The sequence below is a fragment of the Mirounga angustirostris genome, unplaced genomic scaffold, assembly GCF_029215605.1.
Source record: "Mirounga angustirostris isolate CCGP_5_RB_7025 unplaced genomic scaffold, mMirAng1.0.hap1 SCAF_6, whole genome shotgun sequence".
Taxonomy (NCBI): Eukaryota; Metazoa; Chordata; class Mammalia; order Carnivora; family Phocidae; genus Mirounga; species Mirounga angustirostris.
The window spans coordinates 50717120-50743501 of NW_026991714.1; the positions used below are offsets into that span (position 1 = coordinate 50717120).

The window sequence follows — 26382 nt, forward strand, 5'->3', positions numbered from 1 at the left end:
TTCCTTTTGTAAATACCAGAGATTGGTTCCCTGCTTATCTTTTCATGACTATTACTTGTATTAATCATGGTGTCCTTTCTTTCCTGGCCCATTGTGGTCTCTTATCCTTTTAAAGTTTCTGTTCCTGAAGCTAACACATAGCTATTTTGAGTCTCCCTTATCCCTTTTTTATGTTTTATTTTTTTAAAAAATTTATAAGTTTTTATATATTTATTTATTCATTTAAGTAATCTCTGTATGCAACGTGGGGCTTGAAATCATGACCCTGAGATCAAGAGTTGAATGCTCTTCTGACTGAGCCAGCCAGGGACCCCTTTCCCCTTCTTTTTTTTTTTTTTTTTTTTACTATTTTATTTATTTATTTGACAGAGAGAGACACAGCGAGAGAAGGAACACAAGCAGGGGGAGTGGGAGAGGGAGAAGCAGGCTTCCTGCCGAGCAGGGAGCCCGATGCGGGGCTCGATCCCAGGACCCTGGGATCATGACCTGAGCCGAAGGCAGACGCTTAACGACTGAGCCACCCGGGCGCCCCTCCCCTTCTTTTTTTAAAAAAGAAAAAAAAAATTCCCTTATTAAATTACAGAGTCTACAAGTTTGCCTTCTATTCCTTTTCTTCCTTACCTTATCTGACTTTATTCATGGAATATGTGATATAAGACAATGTTAAACACAGGTCTTAATGGAAATAGGTTAGGGAGAAATCATTTTACAAAATACCAGATAAGTTTAATCTCTACTTTTTGAAAAAAGATTTCAGTTTTGTCAGAGCTTTTTATCATATCAAATCAAAGTAGAAAGGAGTGTGATGATGGGACAGAGGCTGGAACTGAACTGCTGCCTGTCAAGATTGTTATCAGTGTTGGTGTAAAAGGAGGATTTGAGGTTTATTTTTTCCTTTTCACCCATTTCCTTGTCTTTCGAGGAAATTCTGTGGGGCCAGTTGAAAATGGAGGATGGCTTGGGGATGCTTGCATGGCAACTGGTGTAAGGGGAAGGAGGAAGGTAGAGAAATTTCAAGTTTTGGACATTTTGAGACATTGTAAATTATAAAATTGCTGAAAAGAATCAGGTAGTAATTGCTAGGGTTTGGCATTTGGTGCCAAAATATGAAAGTGGTTCTTTGGTCTTGTTTATTTATTTATTTATTTTAATATTTTATTTATTTATTTGAGAAAGAGGGAGACTGAGAGAGAGAGAGCACGAGGAGGGCACAGGGAGAGGGACAAGCAGACTCCCCACTGAGCAGAGAGCCTGACACGGGGCTTGACTACAGGACCCCGGGGATCATGACCTGGGCTGAACGTAGACACTTAACCGACTGAGCCACCCAGGTGCCCCTCTTTGGTCTTGTTTAGATAAGATATTTATTTTTCTAAATGACTGAATTGTACCTTGCTCTGATGATCTTGGTAATGTTTTGTTTTTAGTACTTGACCTTTGAAATATTTGAATGCTTGGTTAGTTATGACTAGAACTACTAAGAGACAGTTGAAACAATTTGTTGCAGTGTAATGGAGTTAGTGTCAATATCAAGATATACATGGATTGAACAATATATTTTATTCAAGTGTTTTGAGGTTATACTTTGTACTATTCAATAAGTTTGGAAGCAGTTTTTGAATTAGGCAATGTATACAAATGTTAGGAAGATTACAAATACAACACTGATTAAAAATATAACCTGAGAGTCAAACTGATCGTGATATGACCCTTGCTTAACTGAGATGTGTGCTTTATTAATTCAAAATAGTGGTATTTAAAAAACAATTTTCTGTATCTGTTCTGTAATGTTGGTTTTTGAATGCAGTTAAATGACATAGATAAACCTTTTGGCAAGCTTAAGTTTGTGCAGTATAATATCTGCCTTAAGTTTTTAGTGGTGGGTATGGAAATATCTTCACAAGAACTCTTGGATGGTCTTTTTTTGTTTTCTTTTTGTGTTTTAATTTAGATAATGTCTGTTGATCTATCTTCACATTCATAACTTCTTTCCTTAACTTGTGTTTCATGTATTGATGAGCCTGTTGCAGTAATGCTTTGTGTTTGATGTGTTTTAAAACTTTCTAGGAATTACATTTTACTTTCTCTTATAAATTCATGTCTTTTGCTATATTTTTCAGGTACTGTATTTTTCAGCTCTTAGAGTTTTAACTGGTTGTTTTGTATGTCTTCTATTTTCCTCAATATACCTTTATGATCCTTTAAATCATTGAGCATATTTTTAATATATGTTTTGAAGTCTTTTCTGCTAATTCCAGTATTTATCTTTTTGTTCCTATAGCCTGGTTTTCCTCCTTTTTATGGGTCACATTTTCCTGCTATTTCACACACCTAGTAATTTTTTTTATTGGATAGTGGATGTTATAAACTTGCATTTACAGAATGCTGGATTTTGTTTTCCTTTACAGAGTATTGGGCTTTGTTCTGGTAGGAAGTGAGGTTCCTTGTAGATCAGTTTGATCCTTTTGAGTATTATATTTTTTAATTAAGTTAGATTTTTTGTAATTAAACTTTTTATTTTGAGAAAATTGTAGGTTCACGTGCAGTTATAAAAAATTTTTTTGAGGGGCACCTGGGTGGCTCAGTCGTTAAGCGTCTGCCTTCGGCTCAGGTCATGATCCCAGAGTCCTGGGATCGAGCCCCGCATCGGGCTCCCTGCTCGACGGGAAGCCTGCTTCTCCCTCTCCCACTCCCCCTGCTTGTGTTCCCTCTCTTGCTATGTATCTCTCTGTCAAATAAATAAATAAAATCTTCAAAAAAAATTTTTTTTTTTGAGGATGGCTGATGAGGAGCCATTTTTCTAGAGCTAGTTTAGCTCCACTACTAATGACTCTTCTGGGTTTTCTGTTGAATGCCCTGCATTTTATTGCTTCCTGGTCATTTTTAACCGATCTTACAGAGTTTTTGCCCTGGGCATGTATGACTAGTATTCAGCAACAGACTTGAGAACCCTGTGTAGATTTCTAGAATTCTTTCCCTCAGAGAGCTCAGTGCTATGCTGTCCAGTGTCTGAAAGCAATGTTTTCATTTATCCCTCCTCCCCCTCTAGTTTTCTAACTGTATATAGCAAGAGGGTAAGTGTACTTGCAGTTGAATTTTTACAAGTGCAGAGTGAGCTGATTGTGTTTTACATTATCCTTTGGCCCATCCGAGGCTCCTCTCTTGCTTTGTTTTACTTTGTCTTATTTCTTTGATTCTAAATTGAACTTTTTTCTTTTTCTTTTTATACTTTGACATATCTGAAAATTGATGTTTTATAGATGATGGAATTTTTATTTATTTATTTATTTTTAATTTTTTTAAAAAGATTTTATTTATTTGGCAGAGAGAGAGAGAGACAGCAAGAGAGGGAACACAAGCAGGGGGAGTGGGAGAGGGAGAAGCAGGCTTCTCGGATCATGACCTGAGCTGCAGGCAGATACTTAACGACTGAGCCACCCAAGCATCCCTAGATGATGGAATTTTTAAAAAAATTCCTGTTTGCTAGGTGGCAGTTGGATGTAGCTTCATGTAGTCACTTCATGTCAATGTGTAAACATAGAAAACGCCTACCTCAAAACTTGAATGTAGATTTCAGCAGATGGGAAGAAAGTCTCTGAGACAATTGTGAATTATTGTTTTCTTCCCTATGAACTAAATATTTGTATGTGGGAGTGAAGGGTGGAGGAGGTTCTGGGATGAGGTAAATTAGACATGTTTAGCAACATTCCTAAAGCTGGAGTCAGATGTAAGTTAGCTGGCTAAATGTAAACTTGGTTTAAGATCCCGGTACCAATAGCATTTAGTTCTGTCATGGATTCTCTTAATAAATGTTACCTCACCAAAATAATAGAGAATATTGTGTGGAAAAATCTAGATATCAGTGACTTAGTCAAAAGTGATTCAGGAAGGTTAGGTTCCGAAGAATGAGAATTTTGTAGGAAAATTCTAAATATATGCAGGTGCATTTTTTTTTTTTAACAGCAGTGATTATGATAAGACTTGTTTAGGTCTAAAAGAGTGTTTTAGAGAAGCATAAATAAAATTGTTAGCTGGTAAGAAAGTATTGTCATAGTTTATTTAGCCTAGTTTTTCTTTTTTAGTAGTGTAATAGTACATCTTGCTATTTTTTTAAGAGGGGGAGGGGCAGAGAGAGGGAGCAAGAATGAGTCTCAAGCAGACTCCCTGCTGAGTGTGGAGCCCCACTAGGGACTCAGTCTCACGACCCTGAGATCATGACCTGAGTAGAAATCAAGAGTCAGACGCTTAACTGACTGAGCTACCCAGGTGCCTCGGTACGTCTTATTAGATCCTATTGAATAAGGGATTGTATTCCTTCCCCCATTTCATTTTTTATTCTCTTGACTTCTTCGTTTTCTCTTTTTGTGGTTTATACATGTCCTCAAATACATGTATCCTTCTGAAATATATTTTTTGCAATTTTTATATTTATATAAATTACATTGTGCCACAGATCTCATTTTCATTTCTGTTTTCACTTCACAAAACATCTAGTCATGTCTCCGTGTACCTTTGGTTCATTCCTTTGACCATTGCATGATTTGTTTTTTTTTTTTTCATGATGTTGTATAGTGTATGTTCAAGCGCGTGTTGCTTCTCCATTCTAGTAATTATGAGCATTAGGGCTGCCTCTGAATCCCTGGTGTCACCACAGGTACATTGCTTGTTGCAAGTATCCTCATGCATATTCCCTGTTGACATATGTGGACATTTCTCTTGGCTCTGCACGCACATATGCACAGTCACATGTGTATACATAAGTACATACGTATATGTGTATATATTTACATATATACAACACACATATAATTAAGGGTGTATAGATGTATATATCTTTATCTATTTGCATATAATCTCAGGAGTGGGATATAAATACTCAGTGCAGGTTTCTTGCTAGAATATCTCTACATGAAGATTCTTGTTTTTTCATAGCCTACCTAACATACTTGGTATTCCAATTTTCTAATACTTAATGGTGATAAATTGTTACTTTGTTGTGGTGTTTTTTTGTTTGTTTTTGCATTTTTTGATTACTACTGAGTTGGAATATTTTTTCATATACTTGAAAGGCGATGTGTTTTCCTGTTCTGCGAATTAGGAATTCACATTTTTTCTCATTTTTTTCCTGTTGGGTTTTCTGTCTTGATTTATAAGAGTTACTTGTGTTATTGTGGTGTGGGAGGCATGAACAGTCCCAGCATGGCTTTAAGCCATTTGTTACCTTTCCCCCCTTTTTTGATGATGCCATGGTGTCAGGAGTCCATAAAACGTTTGGGGGATCTATAAATATTTTTGGGGCATCTGTATAAACCTTTGGAGGTAGTATAAAATTTCAGGTATTTATGTTTGGCCTGGCTACCAATACTTGCTATACCTGTACTTGGACATAGGTCTTTGAGTTTATCCTCCTTGATTGCTATTGATTGGCAGAGTGGAAGGGTTTCTAAATGGATTGTTTACAGCTTTACCTAGAACTAACTCTGGGTATGTTCCTCCCTCTCAAAACTGAGAAGAGTTAGTGGTGTTTTGTTAGGGTCTCCTCTATTTTCTATATTACCTGTGGTATTTCATCCCTTTCTTGGGAGGGGTAGTGGTTGGTTAGTCCTCATCTTCTGTTCTATTCTGCCTATTTCTAAGAGGAATTCCTTGAAGTGTTTAGTGGGGGTAGATGTCACTCTTCCCAAGTTTCTATCATTGATACAGATTTTTCTGTAAGCTCTTTTGTATATTCTGTTATTTATTGAATGTTGTATACCAGGAATTGTATGGAGTAGATAGATAATTTGTGAATCAGTACAGTGATTCTATGATGTAAGTATCATTCCAGTTAAAAAAATGAGAAACAGGATTAGAGAGATTTCACACATGGCTCCAAGTCAGAAAATTGTGGTGGCATATTTAGGATTAATTTCAGTTGAATTCCACTTTTTGCTGGAGGTCTTGATCTTTCACATAGATAACAAGGTAGCTTTGGTGATAAGAATGGAGACTTTCTTCTCTTTCATTCACATATTACTCAGAAGCCATTCCTTAAATGCTGCTATTTAAACTGATCTGATAGTAATTTTTAGGTACTGCATGAAACTTCTAGTATTAGAGGAACACATGATATGATATGTATTGTAGTCCTGCTCTTTTTTTTCTTTTTTAAAGAATAAACTAATGAGTGCTAGAGCTCTATGTGAAATAAACCTATTGTCAGTTCTTCCAGTTTACAGGTTAAAATCCTTGATTGATTTTTCTCTTATACCCAGCATTTAATCCATAGCAAGCCAAAGATCTACCTTCAGATTATATCTAGAATCTGATCACTTCTCACCAACACCACTGCTGCCACCCTCATTTAATTCAGCACCTTTTCTCAATTATTATATAATAGCTTTTATTTTATTTTATTTTTTAAAAATATTTTTATTTATTTATTTGACAGAGAGAGACACAGCGAGAGAGGGAGCACAAGCAGGGGGAGTGGGAGAGGGAGAAGCAGGCTTCCCGTGTAGCAGGGAGCCTGATGTGGGGCTCGATCCCAGGACCCTGTGACCATGACCTGAGCCGAAGGCAGATACCTAACGACTGAGCCACCCAGGCGCCCCCAATAGCTTTTATTTTTATAATGGCTTCCCTTTAGTCTACTTTCAGTGTATAAGGTTGAGTGATCTGGTTTATCACTGTGTCAGATTGGGTCACTCTTCTGTTGCAGATTGTCTAGTAAATTCCTGTTTTATTCACTGTAAAAGCTAACGTCCTTAACATGATTTAAGAGAGGTTTTTTTTTTTTTTTTTAATATGTACCCTCATTATTTCTCTGGCTTCATTTTTAATATTTTCCCATGTATTCTACTTTACACTGACTACCTTGCTAGTCTGAACATATCAGGTGTACTACCTCAGGATATTTGTACTATTCTTATTGTTTGGTTGATGTTTTCCCAGACTTCTGTGTAGATCATTTCCCTACTATTTTGAAATAGTTACTCAAATGTCAGCTTCTCATTGAGGCTTCTCTTACTATCCTGTCTAACCCAATCTAACACTTCCTATTCTCCTTCCCTGCTTACAGTTTTTTCCTTATTATTTATCTCTATCTAATCTTACTATATAAGGTCTTCCTTATTTATCTTGTTTATTTTCTGTATTTTCCACTAGATTATTGAACCATGAAGGGATTTTTTTTTATTCACTTCTTAGTCCTTGGTATCCAGAACAGTGTCTGGTATGTAGTCAGTACCTAATATATAAATTTGTTGAAAATTTTAGAATTTCTGAGAGAGTATTGATAAGTATTTACAGTTGATTCATTCTAGGTGCTGGGGCCAATGTTAAAATATTCATTGGGGGCAATCTTAGAAGTCTGGACTAAGAGATCAGTCTGCTAAGACATTTTGCATCTTGCTTCTGAGCTTCAGTTAATGCAGCATAAAACAGAGATGTGATGGTATTATTAAACTTACAAACATATTTACTTTGGGAACAGAAAGATCTCTTTCCTCAAGACTTAAAAATGCTTTTTTAAAAAAAGATTTTATTTATTAGAGAGAGCGAGCACGAGCGGCAGGGAGGGGTAGAGGGAGAGGGAGAAGCAGACTCCCCGCTGAGCAGAGAGCCCGATGCAGGACTCGATCCCAGCTCCCTGGGATCTGAGCTGAAGGCAGACGCTTAACCGACTGAGCCACCCAGGCACCCTTAAAAATGCTTTATTAGAAGAGTTGTTTAAAAGGTTGGTATGTTAATATCTAGACCTTCTGTGATACAAAATTTGGATATTTGCTACTGTCTACCTAACAGTTCAATTTTAGGAATTAATCTGTATTGGGACTATAGAGTTCCACTCAGGGGGACAGTTTTTTCTTTTAATCAAAATATTATATGGAGTAATTAAGACAGTGTGGTATTAGTAAAAGAATAAACAGATCAGGGGCACCTAAGTGGCTCAGTCAGTTAAGCGTCTGCCTTCAGCTCAGGTCACGATCCCAGGGTTCTGGGATCAAGCCCTGCATCAGGCTCCCTGCTCGGCGGGAAGCCTGCTTCTCCCTCTCCCGCTCCCCCTGCTTGTGTTCCCTCTCTCGCTGTCTCTCTCTCTGTTGAATAAATAAATAAAATCTTTTAAAAAAAATAAAAAGAATAAACAGATCAGTAGTAAGGAATAGAAACTTAGAAATATACCAATATAGTCAATTGATCTTTGACAAAGGAGCAAAGGCAATACAAAAGAGGAAAGATAGTCTTTTTTAGGGCACCTGGGTGGCTCTGTCAGTTAAGCGTCTGACTCTTAATTTTTTTTTTTTAAGTTTTTATTTGTCAGAGAGAGAGAGAAAGAGAGCACATGCACGCGCAAGCAGTGGGGAGGAGGCAGAGAGGGACAAGCCTGGAAGCCGTCTCATGACCTGAGCTGAAGGCAGATGCTTAACTGATTGAACCACCCAGCCCTAAGTGTCTGACTCTTGATCTCAGCTCAGGTCTTGATCTCGATCTCGGAGTTGTGAGTTCAAGCCCTGTGTTGGGCTTCTCGCTCAGTGTGGAGCCTACTAAAAAGAAAGGGAGAGAGAGAGAGAGAAAAGATAGTTTTTTTGATAAATGATGCTGAAACAACTGGACATCCACATGCAAAAAAAATGAATCTAGACATAGACCTTATACCATTCACTAAAATTAGCTAAAAATGTATCACAGACCTAAATGTAAAATGCAGATCTATAAAACTCCTAGAAGATAACATAGGGGAAATCTAGATAACTTTGAGTTTGGTGGTGATTTTTTGGGTATAATGCCAAAGGCATGATCTATTAGAAAGAAAGGAGCAACAAACAGAACTTCTTTAAAATTAAAAATTTCTGCTCTGTGAGAGACACTGTTCAGAGAATGGAAGGATTAGCCACAGCTCAGGAGAATATATTTGTGTAAGACATATAAAGAACTTTTATCTAAAATATACAAAGAACTCTTAAAACTAAACAGTAAGAAAACAACCTGATTAAAAAATGGGTCAAAGAACCTCAACAAACACCTCACCAAAGAAGCTATGTTGGTGGCAAATAAACCATATGAAAAGACACTCCATATCATATGTCATTAGGGAAATGCAAATCAAAACAACAAGGTATCACTATACACCTATTCGAATGGCTATAATTTAGAGGACTGACAACACTAAATGTTGAGGAGGATAGGGAGCAATAGGAACTCTCACTCTTTGATAGTAGGAATGAAAAAATGGTACTGCCTCTTTTTGGAAGACAGTTTGGTGTTTTTTTTTTTTTCTTTCACAAGACTAAACATACCATACAATTTTTGTTTGTACCCATTGGTATTTACCCAAAGGAGTTGAAAGCTAATTTATACACAGAAACCTGCCCTTGGATGCTTATACATTCTGGAATAGACAAGACTATGGAGACAATAAAAAGATCAGTGGATGTGGGTGAGGAGAGAGAGATGAGTAGGCAGAGCAAAGAGGATTTTTAGGGCAGTGAAGAATAATCTTTATATTATAATGATGAATATATGTCACTCTACTTTTGTTCAAACCCACAACATAAAGAGTGAACCTTAAGGTAAATTGTGGACTTGATGATTGTGATGTGTCAGTGTAAATTCATCCTTGGGGGAAAAATAGTGTACCATTCTGGTGAGTGATGTTGGTAATGGCAAAAGCCATGCATGTGTTTGAGGCAGCAAATATATGGGAAATCTCTGTATCTTCCTTTCAATTTTGTTGTAAACCTAAACTGCTCTTAAAGAAAATAAAGTCTTGGGGTGCCTGGGTGGCTCAGCCGGTTAAGCGGCTGCCTTCGGCTCAGGTCATGATCCCAGGGTCCTGGGATTGAGCCCCGCATTGGGCTCCCTGCTCAGCCGGGAGCCTGCTTCTCCCTCTCTCTCTGCCTACTTGTTCTCTCTCTCTCTCTGTCAGATAAATAAATAAAATCTTAAAAAAAAAGAAAATAAAGTCTTTAAAAAAAATGGGGTATGTAAATGTTGCTTCCACTTTGGGTTTTGAGTCTTAAGACATCTGTGTGAGCACCCAGTGACGAACTGTACCTGTAAAGTAAAATCTGTCCTTCCCAAATCTGCTCTTCAGCACCCTTCATCCAAAACCTTGGATCACAGAGCAGCCTACACGGCTCATCGACACGCTCTTAGGAGGGTCCCCATCCTTGCTTTCTGAACTCCATTAAGCAGGAGTAAGACGGACTTTGTTTCAAAAGAGAAATTACCAAATCTCCACATTGAGGGAGACCTCCTTTTTTCTCAATCCAGCAGAGTAAAGGCTGACAAAACAACACAGTCTAAGCCAACACACTGTCTGTGGTGAAACTCTGAGGTTGTGTAACATTGGGATTTTGTAACCTTTTTTTTTTTTTTTTTTTTTATGATTTCACATTCTGAGATAGTAATTATGCCCAGGAAATTTTTCTTGAAGAAGTGGATAAATTTTCATTTTATAATTTAAGTGTTATTGTGTATCATCAGTAAAGATTGGATATGTATGCCAGTAACAGAAAACTTGATAAATACTGCCTTAAACAAGTGAGAATTTACTTTTCTCATGTAATGTGAATTCCAGGGGTAGGCAATCCATAGCTGATGCAGCTGCCGAAGGATGTCATCAAGGAACCAATATCCTATCTTCCTAGCTTACGGTTTTTGTCTTTTTGGTCAGAAGATGGCTGTTGTGGGGTGCATGGGTGGCTCAGTCGGTTAAGCAGCCCATTCTTGATTTTGGCTCAGGTCATGATCTCAGGGTCCTGGGTTCGACTCCCACCTTAAGCTCCACACTCAGCGGGGAGTCTGCTTCAGGATTCTCTCTCTCTACCCTGCTTCTTTGCGAGTGTGCGTGTGCTCTTTCTCTCTCCCTCTCTCTAAAATAAATAAATAAATCTTAAAAAAAGATAGCTGTTGTATTTCTGGAGACTTCATCAGAGTTTTCAGAAGGAAAAGAGGGAAAGATAAAGGGAAATCTCTTTCTAAGACTTTGTATTTTTCTGGTAGATAGTGGCCTCTCAGAGATTGATAACTAACTACCTTTTGTTGGCCAGAACTATGTTGGTATAACTTGGTATTTAACTCATCGTATCTGGAATTAGTATAGAATGGTGGTTAAGAGCATGGACCTAAGTTTGAAAATCAGTTGTGTTATTTCCTAACTGAGTATGATTTTAACATCTTTGTGCCTCAATTTCCCTCTATGAAAAGATTCTAATAATATGTACCTACCAACACTTTGTTGTTGAAAAGATTAAAGGAGTTAATATGTCATTATTTTAATGGATACCATTTGTACTATTTTAAGTATTAGTTATAATTTACCGTCTTCATTATATAGAAGAGTTACTGATATTGGAATTGTAAATTTGTCACTCAGGGAACTAATTTTTTTAGATAGGAAATAAAATAGCATTTGGATTAGGTGCTTTTGAGTATAGGGATGATTGAAAAAGATGGTAGAACTTTAAGGACTCTTGTGACTGCATTGCATTATTAAAAATTATGGGGCGCCTGGGTGGCTCAGTTGTTTAAGCGACTGCCTTCGGCTCAGGTCATGATCCTGGAGTCCCGGAATCGAGTCCCGCATCGGGCTCCCTGCTCGGCGGGGAGTCTGCTTCTCCCTCTGACTCTCCCCGCTCTCATGCTCTCTATCATTATCTCTCTCAACAAATAAATTTAAAAAAAAAAATTATGGGTGAGTTAAAGTATTGGGGCCATTTTAATTTACTCATTTAATTCATCTTAGAGCTTGATGACTTTTAGGACTGTCTTGAACAAATTGTCATTTTACCACCAATCCCCTAAAGCACGTTCATCTCAACCAAAATTCTGTCTTATTGATAGAATGTTTGAAGACTTAGCTATGTATCGATAAATGATTTTGTTGGTATTGTTACCAGCCTTGCCAATTTATAATCACTCTACTGAAAAAAAAATATCAATTACTTCTCTATTTTCTTTTTAGCCCTATCTGCTTTGATATGATTGAGGAAGCATACATGACGAAATGTGGCCACAGCTTTTGGTAAGATGATTTTATTTAGCAAAATTGTCTTGATTTTTAACTTGTGTAAATGCAGCCAGTGAGAAGTTAGGTTTTTAAAATAATTTTGGTTATCTTATAATTTCTTTGATACGTTTTTATAAGTTCAGCAGCTCAAGGCAGAAAGCATATGGTTGGTGCATAATTTCTGTGGAATACTTAGAGTTACTGTTGCCCTTACAGATGGATTTTAAAACTTTTGGGTTGATTAATTATTTATTATAGAGCTTTGATTACCGTTTTAGAAAATTGAGGGGTGCTGGATAATTAGGATGAAGCATGAAGCATCTTTAACTCACTTGTGGGGATAAGTGAGACCCAGTAAAGGAGGTTAGAAAGTCATTGGAAAAGGATATAGGGGGTTAAAAAGATCTGTGTTTTCTTCTTCAACATTTTGCTCAGTGTTATCGTTAGTTGCTTAGTCTTGTATATATGTCACATTAATCTGTATATTTAAAAAATGTTTAGTTGTGGTAAAATACACATAAAATTTACCATCTTAACCATTTTTAAGTTGAGTAATGTTAAGTTTGTTTGCATTGTTGTACAATCTCCAGAATTTTTTTATCTTGCAAAACTGAAACTATATACCCTTTGAGCAACTCTCCATTTCTCCCTTCCCCCCAGCCTCTGTCAATCACTATTTTACTTTGTTTTGTGAATTTGACTATTCTAGATACCTCATATAAGTGGCATCAAATTGTATTTTTGTGACTGGCTTATTAACTCACTAAGCATAATGTCTTTAGTTTCATCCTTGTTGTAGCATGTGTCAAAGTTTCCTTCCTTTTTAAGGGTGAATAGTGTTCCATTGCATGTATATATTGTATTTTATTTGTTCATCTGTTAATGGACATTTGGGTTGCCTTCACTTCTTAAATGTTTAGAATAGTGCTTTGAACATTGGTGTCTAAATATCTCCTTGAGGGCGCCTGGGTGGCTCAGTTGGTTAAGCAACTGCCTTCGGCTCAGGTCATGATCCTGGAGTCCCGGGATCGAGTTCCGCATCGGGCTCCCTGCTCGGCGGGGAGTCTGCTTCTCCCTCTCCCACTCCCCGTTTGTGTTCCCTCTCTCACTGTGTCTTTCTCTGTCAAATAAATAAATAAAATCTTAAAAAAAAAAAAAATCTCCTTGAGATTCTGGTTTCAGTTCTTTTGGATATATACCCAGCAGCAGAATTGCTGTATCATATGATAGTTCTGTTTAAGTTTTTGAGGAACCTCCATACTGTTTTCCATAGCTGCTGAACCATTTTACATCTCCCCCAGCAGTTCACAAGAGTTCCAGTTTTTCCACATTCTAGCCAACATTTGTCATTTTCTGTTTTTGTTTTTTTTTAAATAGTAGCCATCTTAATGGTTATGTAATCTGTGTTTGTTTAATTCCTTTTGTTTATTTTTTGTGTGTTTTTTTGATTGGGGGTGGTATATTCTGTTTGCAGTTGATCATGTCCATAAATTATTTACACTGTTGATACGATATTTTTGGCTTAATATTATGTGTTCTAATAGTCCTTATATTCTAATTCATGTTGAAGTCAGACCCATAATTTTATTATGAAGTTGAATGTAATATCTGGTAGATTGATATTCACTAGTCAAGTACTGGGTGTTATTACCAGTTTGTAAGTATTTTCGTTTGATTTGGAGCTTGATGCATCAGTGTTAGGTATATCCAGTCTGCCAGTCATTTAAAAAGAAGTTTAGAATAAAAATCGCTTTCTTAGCTTGGACTATGTTTTTTATTAAAATATAAGTTATTAAAATAAACAATATGTACTCTTGGCTAAAAAACAACTCTTACTGTCCAGAAAGCTGTAACATGAAATGTAAATGTCACAATTTTTCTAGTCTTTTTTTTTTTTTGGTCTACCTCCTCAGAGGTTATGGTAAGGAGTAATGGTGTGTCCTTCAGAATTTTTTTGCTGTTTTTTTAAAAAAAGGCCATCTTGCCTTAAATAATATGGATTTCCTGCTATATCATTGCATTGACATTATTATGGTTCATGAATAACTTTCTGCTCCTTATTGCTACTGAAATTCTGGTCATGTGTGTCTTGCTTTTAGATTGATACATGTATGGTCTTGGTCTTTCCAGGCTTATTGTTTAACAGTAGTGTTTCCTTTGGTCCATTAATTGACCTAGCACCATAGCATTCTATGGGAAACCATGGAGACTTGATCTCTGGAAAATTGGGTGATTTAGATTAGGCTTTCTCTGCCTTTGGTAGTATTGAATATTGGACCAGATAATTCCTGTTGTGGGTGATTATCCTGGGTATTGTAGATTGTTTAGCAGTATCCCTGGCCTCTACCCAGCAGCAGTCCCTTTTCTCACAAGTGTGACAACCAAAAATGTCTCCAGACATTGCCAGATATCTAGTAGGGGACAAAATTGCCCACATCTGAGAAATACCGATACAGAGTTAAAAAGCAGGGTCTTGAAGTTGGTAAACCAAGATTCTGGTTCTGGCTCTAAAACTTAACATTTGTCCAGTCGCTCAACTGGTCCCTTTTGTTGTCTCCCTTTACCCTCCTCCCCCTTTTCTTCCTACTCCTTCACGTCCTCTTCTTTTTTTTTTTTTTTTTAAGATTTTATTTATTTATTTGACAGAGAGAGAGACAGCGAGAGGGAACACAAGCAGGGGGAGTGGGAGAGGGAGAAGCAGGCTTCCCGCTGAGCAGGGAGCCTGATGTGGGGCTTGATCCCAGGACCCTGGGATCATGACCTGAGCCGAAGGCAGACGCTTAACGACTGAGCCACCCAGGCGCCCCACGTCCTCTTCTTTTATAGTTTAGAAGGTGCAGATGTTTGGTACAAATTATAAAGTGAGGATTTAATTTTTCCTAACTGCCTTCTTCTAACTTATATATTCACTGTGGCATTTTAAAAGGACACTGAAGAGTCTGCTAAATAAGTACAATAATCTTGCTTCGCTGTGTTGTGATGTGTAATAAATTACTGATTGACTTTATGATTAAATAGGCCTGGCCTTTCCAATGAGTCCTGTAATTTTCAAGGTGTGTCCTTAGGTCATCGTTGGAAAACCCCACTGGTTTCTTAAATATGTTTTTCCCTTCAAATAAAAATAGTTTCAGTTTAGATACTTGTTATAACTCAAGTGATGTTATAACCTGAGTGTGTTTTAAAATATGAATGTGTTTTAAAATACCTACCAGGTTTTGGTAGGATAAGAGACCATAAAGTTGAGAGGAGCTGGTAAACCTGGAGGCTGGCAGCCCATTGTCAGGCTTGTGAAACTGTGAGACATTTTGTACTTTTGTTTAAAGCAAAAGCTCATAATTATTTACCCTATCCTATCACATGAGGCCATTGGAGCTTCATTAACGGTAGCCTATTGGATCAAATCTTCGCTAACTTGAACGCTGGCTAGTAATCTGGAGCAAAGCAGTGTTAGCATTTTCAGGCTCCGTCCAAATTATTAACACTAAATCATATTGGACCACGTGAACTGTTTATCCCTCGTCTCACTTATAAATGGTAACTCTTCCCTAGTAACAGGTTGGAGATACTGTTCCCACTTGACAGTGAATCTGCTATTAGCTGTTGTCTAACCAAACTTAATGATATGATAAAATAAAAATATCTGGCTTCTTTGTGATGTAGCGATAAGGTTTGCTCTTTCCCTTTGCCACCTCCTGCTTGCCCCCTGCACCTTGCTTCTCAAACCTCATGTCTACCAAGTTCTGATTTACTATTTTTTATTACAAATTAATTATAATTAATAGCCTATCTCAGTGTTGTTCATCTTCCAGCATATCTGTGGTCCAAGCTGGGTATCAGCTTGTCTTTTGGGGCTTTTGAATAATTTATCATCTTGTACCTTGCTATTAGTCTTTCTTTATACTCAGTTATTATATAGGACCACTGTACTGATTTGTCCTTGCTGTTCTTGTTATAGTCTCTTCTTTTTTGAGAATTTTCTGATTATTCACAGTTTTTTATATGTACTCACCGCTGTTTACAGAGAGAGAAAAAGATGTTTATGATAAGGTCTCCATTTACCCTAGTGTCTACAATTACTTATAGAAAAATGAGGAGAAATCGGAAAGTTTGTGTATTGGGGGTGGGTGAATAGAGGGCTTCAGAAAACATTCGAAGAAGTTTTTAGATGGTTAAAGTGGCATAGTGTTCTGTATATTACAGGCAGTTCCCAAATAAAAATTATGCCCTAAAAGCTTAAAAAGAAAAAGAAAAAGATATTTATATCTTATAGGTAGGTTATACTTTTTTTATTTTTTTGGTAGGTATAACTTAATAGAAACAGAATAATCATACATTTATAGAGAAATATTCATTTAAAAAATTATACAAGTATAGTTGACACAATTGTTATATTAGTTTCAGGTGTACAACATAGTGATTAGACAATTCTGTACATTACTTGGTGCTTACCACCGTAAGTGTAGTTACCAGCTGTCACCATACAGTGTTAACAATATTATTGAATATAATCCCCATATTGTTCTCTTCATCTCCGTGACTTACTTATTTTGTAATTGGAGGTTTGTATTCGTCAATCCCCTTCACCTATTTTGCCCATGTCCCCATCCTCCTCCGTTCTGGCAACCACCAGTTTGTTCTTTGTATTTATGAATCTGTTTCTGCTTGTTTGATTGTTCATTGGTTTTGTTTTTAGATTCCACATATAAATGCAATCATGTGGTATTTGTCTTCTTCTGACTTCATTTAGTATAATACCCTTGAGGTCCATTCATGTTGTTACAAAGGGCAAAATTTCAAAATATTCATTCTTCATTATCAGATATACACTTAAACCCATTTATGTCAGCACATTCTGGTACTGAATTACTATTTTTAAGAGTTTCAGTGTGAGTAGCTTTTGAAAACTTCTCAGGTAGACCCAAGATATATATCCCTTTATCCCCCCTATTTTGAACACTAGTCTAGATACTTATCCTTCTTTTAGAATCCAAAATACCACATCTGTGGTGGTGATGGTCAAGTAGAGTTACTGTGAAAGAAATAATTGAGAATCTCTGGTGGTGTTTTATATGACCCAGAAGACATGTTTCTTTTTTGTTTATACCTATTTTTTTTGTGCATTGAACATTTACTTAGTTCAATTCTAACAGGATATAGTGCTAGGCATTGAGGGTACAGAGATGACTTAAAACAAATCCTTGCTTTGAATGAACAAATAGAAGAGGGGATGACAGTACAAAATAAGATAGTTACTATTTCTCAAACTAGGGCAGGTCTGCCCAGGGGTGGTAGTAAGGTAGTAGATACTATTAGATAAACTTGATGCATTTTGCATGTCAGTTTTATACAGTGATATGTAATTTGATGCATTTTCATTTTATAGTATAGATAGATATTACCAATGCAATGTGCAAAAGTCATTTGAATTTTTGTTCCTGAGGACAGTTCCTTCTCACTGTGTCCTGGACTACTTTTTCTTCTAGGAGAGGATTGTGTGGTAGTAAACCTATTGACAAGGGATATGATTAGGATGCTGAAGATAGGAGAGGAGGATATTCTATTGGACTCAGGGATTCTTGTCTATTGACAGACTCTTTCACTCAGTTAACAACTTAGCTTGTTCTTCTTACCATATTATTTGCTCATTTCTAACTATCATTTCTTTACAAAAGCCATTTGCTAAAACCCAGAATGTCCTTCTGCTTATCTGTCAACCCCTTGTCTCATCTTTAATAACCTTCCCAGAGTTTCTACTTCATGACTTGGTTTATTTGAACTTGCAGACTTTTTTAAGGGTTAATCTTGTCATTTGGGAATATTTTCTGGTAATATGAACTCATTTCTGTTTTCCCAAAGCAGACTATAAGTGTTTCTGTGTTGTAATTGCATAACTGCTTTATGCTTTTCCCTTGCAATAGAAATGAAAACAAGAACATTTTACATATTTCCTTCACTGAAATTTCTACATAGGAAATTTTCTGTTAGATATGGAGCCTATCATGTGGTAATATGGTAATCCTAACCTTGTCATAGTTGCAAGAGGTGATGTTATTTCTGGAACACTGTACAAGTCATTTGTTTTATATATATTTGAGTATCTGTTATGTGCCAGCCATTTACTTAGATCTTTAGGTCCTTGTGCTGTGCCAAAGACCAGCACTGCATTAGTTCTCTATGATGTCCTTTTTATTTATTTATTTATTATTTTTTAAAGATTTTTATTTTGATAGAAATACAGCGAGAGAGGGAACACAAGCAGGGGGAGAGGGAGAGGGAGAAGCAGGCTTCCTGCCGAGCAGGGAGCCCGATGTGGGACTTGATCCCAGGACCCCAGGACCATGACCCGAGCTGAAGGCAGATGCTAAACGACTGAGCCACCCAGGCGCCCTATGATGTCCTTTTTAAACTTATCTTGAAAGTACCAAATGTGAGATGAAAAAGTAGTTGTTAATTAGTACAGAGAAACCTGATGGATGTGGGTTTCTGTTTTCATAAGGTAGAGTGAAGTAAGTAGGTTATAAAAAAGTAGCTTCGGGGCGCCTGGGTGGCTTAGTTGTTAAGCATCTGCCTTCGGCTCGGGTCATGATCCCGGGGTCCTGGGATCGAGCCCCACATTGGGCTCCCTGCTTGGCGGGAAGCCTTCTTCTCCCTCTCCCACTCTCCCTGCCTGTGTTCCCTCTCTTGCTGTGTCTCTCTCTGTCAAATAAATAAGTAAAAAAATCTTTAAAAAAAACCAAAAAGTCGCTTCAACTTATAAAGCTGAAGTAAATTTATAGTAATTTGGATACAGAATAAAAGAGGTGGTATCTTTTTAGGAATCTTCTTTATAAATCACCCTTGTAATTTCTTAGAAGTAATTTCTTTTCTGATTGTTAGGAGCAGTGCCTTTTTACTATAGAAACTTGTAGACATCTAAAAAGAAAAAGTTTCCCATGATTTTATGACCCAGAGACATACATGTTAATATTATGATGAATGTCTTTTTTAGTTTATTTTAAATGGATACATACGCAATTTTTTAAAAACAGAAATGTGATTGTACTGTATCCACTATGTTAGAGATTGTCATTTTTAGTTCATAAAAAGTGATATAGTGACTTTTTTTTCTAATGTCAATTTGATATTTTTTTGTGGTTTTTTGGAACAATATTTTTTTTAAAAGATTTTATTTAGGGGTGCCTGTGTGGCTCAGTCGGTTAAGCAGCTGCCTTCAGCTCAGGTCATGATCCCAGGGTGCTGGGATCGAACCCCAAGTCCAGCTCCCTGCTCAGCGGGGAGCCTGCTTCTCCCTCTCCCTCTGACTGCCTCTCTGCCTACTTGTGCTCTCTCTGTATCTCTCTGTCAGATAAATAAATAAAATTTTTGAAGATTTTATTTATTTATCTGACAGAGAGAGACACAGCGAGAGAGGGAGCACAAGCAGGGGGAGTGGGAGAGGGAGAAGCAGGCTTCCCACGGAGCAGAGAGCCCGATGCGGGGCTCAGTCCCAGGACCCTGGGATCATGACCTGAGCTGAAGGCAGACGCTTAACGACTGAGCCACCCAGGCACCCCGAAAAATTCATCTTTAAAAAAGAAAAAAAGATTTTATTTATTCGAGAGAGGGAGAGCATGAGCGGGAGTGCGGGAGTGGCAGAATGACAAGCAGACTCCCTGCTAAGCAGGGAGCCCAAAGCAGTATTCCATCCCAGGACCCTGGGATCATGATCTGAGCTGAAGGCAGAGCCCAACCGACTGAGCCACCCAGACTCCCCTAGTTGAACAATATTTAAAAAGTTTTTTTATTATAAGACAATATATAATTGTAAAAAGTCATACATTACAGAAATATATATCGTAAGGAAGGAAACATTCTTGTAATCCTCTTTCTTTAGCTATAACCACTGTTATTAGATTATTTTTCACGGCATATAGTTATGTATTGCAATATGATTTTTTGGGTTTTTTTTGGATTGATGTTTACAAAATTAGTCAATTTCCTAGTGTTTTGGTTGCTTCTAATTTATTTTGCTATTTACAGATAATCTTGAATTGAGCACCTTTCTATGTATATACCTCTGCTCATTTCCTTAGGGTAAATTCCTAGAAATAAAATCATTACACCAAAGGAGATACACAACCTTAAGGTTTTCCATACAACTTGCCTTCTGGAAATGTTGTGGCAGGTACATTTCCTTCAACAGTACATGAAGTTGTTTATACTCACATGTGCTCCTTAACTCTGATAGTATTTTCTTTAATTTTCCAATTTGGTAAAAAATAGTATATAATTTAAAATCAATTTTTTTATCCTACTGAAGGTGATGATTTTCTCATGCTTATTGACTAATGTTTGTCTTGTTGATTTTTCTGTTTTTCACTTTTTTTTAATTTGAATGTGTTCTTTTTGTATTTAAGGATATCAGCACTCCAAGAACATGAATAGTGTATTTGCTTAACTAAATCATAGGCATTTGCTTTTCTTGGGTGTTGTTACAAAGTATTTAAATTGCATAAACTTAAAAGTTAGTACATTTTTTTAAACATTCTATATCCAGTAGACTTGTTATTCAAGTTCATTTTTAAATATTAACTTTTGTATACTGTTATCTAATAAATGCTCTATGTATCTTTATTATGATAAAATATAAGCTGAAATAAATTTGATAACAAATTACTTGTTTTAAATGAGAAATAGAAGACTTATAGGCATTAATTTATGACCAGTTTATTAATCCTTCACTGATTTAATGAACCCTATTTTATTTTTTTTTTTGCTAATAGCTACAAGTGTATTCATCAGAGTTTGGAGGATAATAATAGATGTCCCAAGTGTAACTATGTTGTGGATAATATTGACCATCTGTATCCTAATTTCTTGGGTGAGTCTTTGGAATGATTCTTTATTATTTAAAATATTCTATCCCCAAAAGTGTATGCTAGCACTAATTTATTCAGAAAACATAGTGTAGGGGTAAAGCAAGTCTTTCTCTCCTACTTACCTGGGTGCTTTCCCGGTCTTTGTTATTTTGTGATGTATTTTCCATACTATGTGTTGTTAGTACTATATTATATTGTTTTTAAGTTTCATAAAAAAAGAAAAATTGACTGACACAACTCTTAGTTCTTACTACATAGATGATGGGACAGAAGTTAAAGGGGATGCCAGAGGTCCAGAATACCTGTCTCTTTATACAGTGTAGTGCATTCCTGCTGTTTGTGCTTCTAGGGTAGAAGTGAGAGTCAAGGGAAGAAAGTGTTAATGGAGAGGGGGAAGAGGAGGTGGAAACTTGGGTAATTGGATTCCTGGATAGGTGAAGAGAGTCTGTGAACTGGGGAGGCAATTGAAAAGTAAGAACTTGGAGAGGGAACTTAGGAAAAGAAGAAATACTGAGTGGTGTGATACTCTGCAGGACTGGACTTTATGGGCTAGGTTTGGTAGAAGGGAAATGAAAGTCCTGCAAAGCAAAATCCTGTGTCCCTGAACTCGGACACACATGGATTGATGCTGCTGTGTGGGCTCTAGAATTACTTTCCTATCAGTTGTCATAACGTTGGAAAACTTCTTTTGGAATGTTTAAATACAGAAAGGAAGCTAATCTTCCGACAATTTTGGTGTTTACTAAAATTTTCAGGCAACATTCTTTAACGAGTCCAAAAGGTGGAGATTCCTTTATGTGAATTTCTAACTAGAGGGAGCACTATATACTAGTATGGAAGAACTTTCAAAATATAGCACTGTTTTAGTTAGAAAGTGATTTCATACATTAAGTATATATTCTCACATATATCCAGTGAATAGTGAAGTTACACTTACTGATTTTCTGAGCTAGAAATTATCTGGGTGATGTTCTAGTTTTTAACCTCTTTTTATGGATAATAAATTTTTGTTTTGGATAATTGGAGTGTAAGTATGTTATGCCCATATTTGAAGTCTTTTAATTATAGTGCAGCTTCTAATGTGATTATGAATGTCAGCCATGGAAATAACATTTTATGCTGATACATCTTTTCCTGTTTTTCTTCCCATCATCCCTTCCACTCTACTATTTGTACAATAATAGTCAAATTCATAGGTTCCCACATTAGGTAGATGGGGATCCTCTGTGCATTTAGGATGCCATTGAGATCTATTTCTGAATGGAATTCCATTTTTTTTTTTCTTTACTGAAAAAAACTCAGAATTCTAAGTTCTTATTTCCATTGCTTCAGCATGAGATTACGTGATTTATTTGTGTGGGTGCCTGTCATTCTTGGTTGGGTTGAGGACCATGAACCTTTTGAAGTAATTTCAGATTTCTTCTTGACCATGGTAAAATAAGTATATGTTTTACAATATTGAAGGCTACTAGGTAGCCTTGCACTTTTTTTATTGTTAGGTTACGACCTTTACTTAATTTATTTAAAGATTTTATTTATTTATGTGTCAGAGAGAGAGGGAGAGAGCACAAGCAGGGAGAGTGGCAGGCAGAGGGAGCCCGGTGCAGAACTCGATCCCAGGACCCTGGGATCATGACCTGAGCCAAAGGCAGATGCTTAACCGACTGAGCCACCCAGGCTTCCCAGGACCCTTCCCTTTTAATACTGTACATTTACCTGAGTCATGGGTAAAGGGCTGAACTATGCATTTTCTGTAGCAGTGGTCTTCAAAACTTTTTGCTTGGGTGACTCATAAAGATTCTGAAAAATGATGTTCTTCGTCACACATTGATCCCCTATTTAAAATTATCATCCTCAATTTTTCTTTATAAGTGGAAGTGGTTGTAAAGGATGTAACTTTAGGAGTATTATAAATCTGGTTATTTAAAAATAAAGCTTTTATCTCTTTTTAAAATGTATCCAGTGAGAGGCTCCTGGGTGGCTCAGTTGTTAGGCGTCTGCCTTCGGCTCAGGTCATGATCCCAGGGTCCTGGGATCGAGCCCCACATTGGGCTCCCTGCTCAGCGAGAAGCCTGCTTCTCCCTCTCCCACTCCCCCTGCTTGTGTTCCCTCTCTCGCTGTGTCTTTCTCTGTCAAATAAATAAAATCTTGAAAAAAAAATAAATAAAATGTATCCAGTGAAATCTAAATCATAGTGATTTGGTATTTATCATTTATTTGAAAATAGACACCTTTCATTAACAATGGGAAATTTTATTCATTCCTTTTCTCTTTGAACTTCTACTTAAGTTATCGTCCACATAATTTTTTTTTTTAAAGATTTTATTTATTTATTTGACAGAGAGCACAAGTAGGCAGAATGACAGGCAGATGGGGAGGGAAAACAGGCTCTCCGCTGAGCAGGGAGCAGGATGTGGGGCTCGATCCCAAGACCCCAGGATCATGACCTGAGCCGAAAGCAGCCACTTAACGGACTGAGCCACCCAGGCGCCCCCCACATAATTTTATCCTTATATAATGTATTTTCACGTTTGAAATCCTATCGATCTATCTGTAATACTTTTCTGTAACAGAAATGTATATAAATAGAAACTATAGACATAGAAATGTTTTTTTTTTTTTAAAGATTTTATTTATTTTTTGACAGAGAGAGACACAGCGAGAGAGGGAACACAAGCAGGGGGAGTGGGAGAGGGAGAAGCAGGCTTCCCGCAGAGCAGGGAGCCCGATGCGGGGCTCGATCCCAGGACCCTGGGATCATGACCTGAGCCGAAGGCAGACGCTTAACGACTGAGCCACCCAGGCACCCCAGAAATGTTTTTTTTTTAACATAATTTTTTATTAAGCATTTAAAAATCTCAAATATTTTTTCTGGGTTATTATTGAGTCATGAGTAGTATGCAGTTGGTCAAATATTTACAAATTTTATAAAGTATTAGACAAATATTTATTGAAAATGTACTGCTTATTAAGGTTTGGTGCCTTTTTTTTTTTTTTTAAAGATTTTACTTATTTATTTGACAGAGAGAGACACAGTGAGAGAGGGAACACAAGCAGGGGGAGTGGAAGAGGGAGAAGCAGGCTTCCCGCTGAGCAGGGAGCCCGATGCAGGGCTCGATCCCAGGACCCTGGGATCATGACCTGAGCCGAAGGCAGACGCTTAACGACTGAGCCACCCAGGCGCCCCGGTTTGGTGCTTTTCTTAGTTAGTTCTAGTACCCTTGGAAGTTATTACTAGGACAAGGAATCAGTTTCATTTGTATTCTTCTTATTTTTTTGTTTATTCATTTATTTAGGATCATCATAGTTTTTTAAAATTTGAGATATAATTGATATATAACATTATGTAACTTTAAGGTTTTTCTTTTTAGTTTTAAAGTGTAAGTCTTGAGAAACTTTGCTTACATGAATAAGTTGATGGGGATTGAAGGAATTTTGTTAATAGTAATGTCACTCAGTTTTTTGACTTCGTTCTGACTTAAGAAATTAAGAAAAAAAGCATTGACTTATAAAAAACAGTCTTAATGCTCAGTTAGTTAACAAGTCAAGTCTTTTCTTTAATTTTGATGAAAGCAAAGAATTGGAAGCCAAACACTCAAAAAAGATTTGGTTTTCAGGTCATTATAATCATATAATTTTTTGTCAGGTACTTTGATTTTTCCTTTCCTGCCCTAAACACTATACCACAGACCCTTTTTCTTCTGACTTCCCTTCCCCCATCTCTTCTTCTACCTTCCATTGTATTCTTTTTCATTCTCTCCTTGTACCTTCGCTTCTCCAACACATTCACTATTCTTTCCATCCTACTTGGTCTTGAGAGCTCTTTTTCTTTTTCCCCGTTACTAGAAGGTTCTTGCAAGGTGTAGTCTTCCTGTCCCTGTTGCCATCTATCCTGCCCCCGCCCCCCCAAAATCCTGCAATTGCTCTCCTCTGCTCGTGCCAAGACTTGCTCTCTAGCTCTCCCTCTCCCTCTCTCCAACTGCCTGCCTCCATCTCTCTCCCTCGCTCAGTCTCTTTTCCAGCTTTCTGTGTCTGTATTTAAAAATGATAATTGGAATTTTATCTCCCTTATGAATAACGTTATTATTCTTTGAAGAGACTACCTGAATGCTAAATTTAAAATACGTGTTTTAAAAAAAATAGAGCATATAACATCCTTACTATTGCCAGGTAGTGTCCTAAGTGCTTTGTGTAAGCTAACTCATTTAATTTTCAGTCCTATGAGATGGGTACTCTTGTTATCATCCTCATTCTTCAGGTGAGGAAACTAAACTAAGGCACAGAGAATTTGGGTTACTTTTATAAAGTTATACAGTAGTATTGGTGGAATTGGGATTTGGTCCTAAGCAGATTGTCTCACAAGTATATGTGCGTTAACTATACTCTCCTGCTTCTAAAAAGATAGTTACTAGAATGGAAGCTTTAGCAGTAGAATTGCATTGTTTGTTCTTAGTACTGTGGCCATTTTATGGATCCAGAGAATTATAATTGTGGATATAGAATATCCTTCAAGTTCAGTGATACACGAGATTTCTCAGTAAAATGCAGTTTGGTATACATGTGTAAAATATTACAGTTTAAGTCACAGTTTTTTGGTTTTTTTTAAAGATTTTATTTATTTGACAGAGAGAGACACAGTGAGAGAGGGAACACAAGCAGGGGGAGTAGGAGAGGGAGAAGCAGGCTTCCCGCCGAGCAGAGAGCCTGATATGGGGCTCGATCCTAGGACCCTGGGATCATGACCCGAGCCGAAGGCAGATGCTCAACGACTGAGCCACCCAGGTGCCCCTAAGTCATAGTTTTTATTCCAATGGTTAATTCTGTAACTGAAACATTAAACTCTTATTTATATACTTCTCTTTATTCCCACTACATTATTTCAAGCTCTCCTTTCTCTTCCCTGGGTTATAATAGTAACTTTGCTTGTGAGATACATACCAGGCTCTTCAGAATCAGGCTCCCATCTATCTACATTTGCAGCCTGAATTCGTCACCCATTAATCCTTAACAAAGTCACTTTGACCCTGTGATTCAGCCATATTGATTTAAAATCATCTTATCTCCTGCTCTTGTATGAATTTAACCCCCTCTTTCTCACACCCTTCTCTGAATTCTTTTTTTTTTTTTAAGATTTTATTTATTTATTTGACAGAGAGAGACACAGCGAGAGAGGGAACAACACAAGCAGGGGGGGGAGTAGAAGAGGGAGAAGCAGGCTTCCTGCAGAGCAGGGAGCCCGATGTGGGGCTTGATCCCAGGACCCTGGGATCATGACCTGAGCCGAAGTCAGACGCTTAACGACTGAGCCACCCAGGCGCCCCCCTTCTCTGAATTCTTTTTCACTTCTTTTTCTGCTTGATGAATCTCTGCACGTTATGGCCGAATTCTAGTGTCACCTTCTATGTGTAGCCTGCTCATTTATACTTTGATTGCTCCTTGTCCTGTGTTCTTTGTAAGTCTACTTCAATGATAGTACTGATTATCACATTACGTTATAACTACTACATCATATATATTTGTCTTCCTACTCAG

At 37.1% G+C, this 26382-nt stretch overlaps 1 protein-coding gene across 12 annotated transcripts in view; it reads left to right on the plus strand.

The window, feature by feature from the left end:
- COP1 (COP1 E3 ubiquitin ligase) overlaps window positions 1-26382 on the plus strand; it is a 263344-nt gene that overhangs the window by 15192 nt on the left and 221770 nt on the right. For 11 of the 12 annotated variants that reach the window (XR_010412330.1, XM_064594283.1, XM_054508048.2 and 8 more), the window contains exons 2-3: window positions 11948-12007; window positions 20755-20852. Coding sequence is in view for 11 of the 12 variants with exons in the window: in XM_064594283.1 (XP_064450353.1) it covers window positions 11948-12007; window positions 20755-20852 (158 nt within the window). In the remaining variant the exon portion in view is untranslated. The remainder of the gene's footprint in view (window positions 1-11947; window positions 12008-20754; window positions 20853-26382) is intronic. The other variant, XM_064594281.1, reaches the window with a different exon arrangement.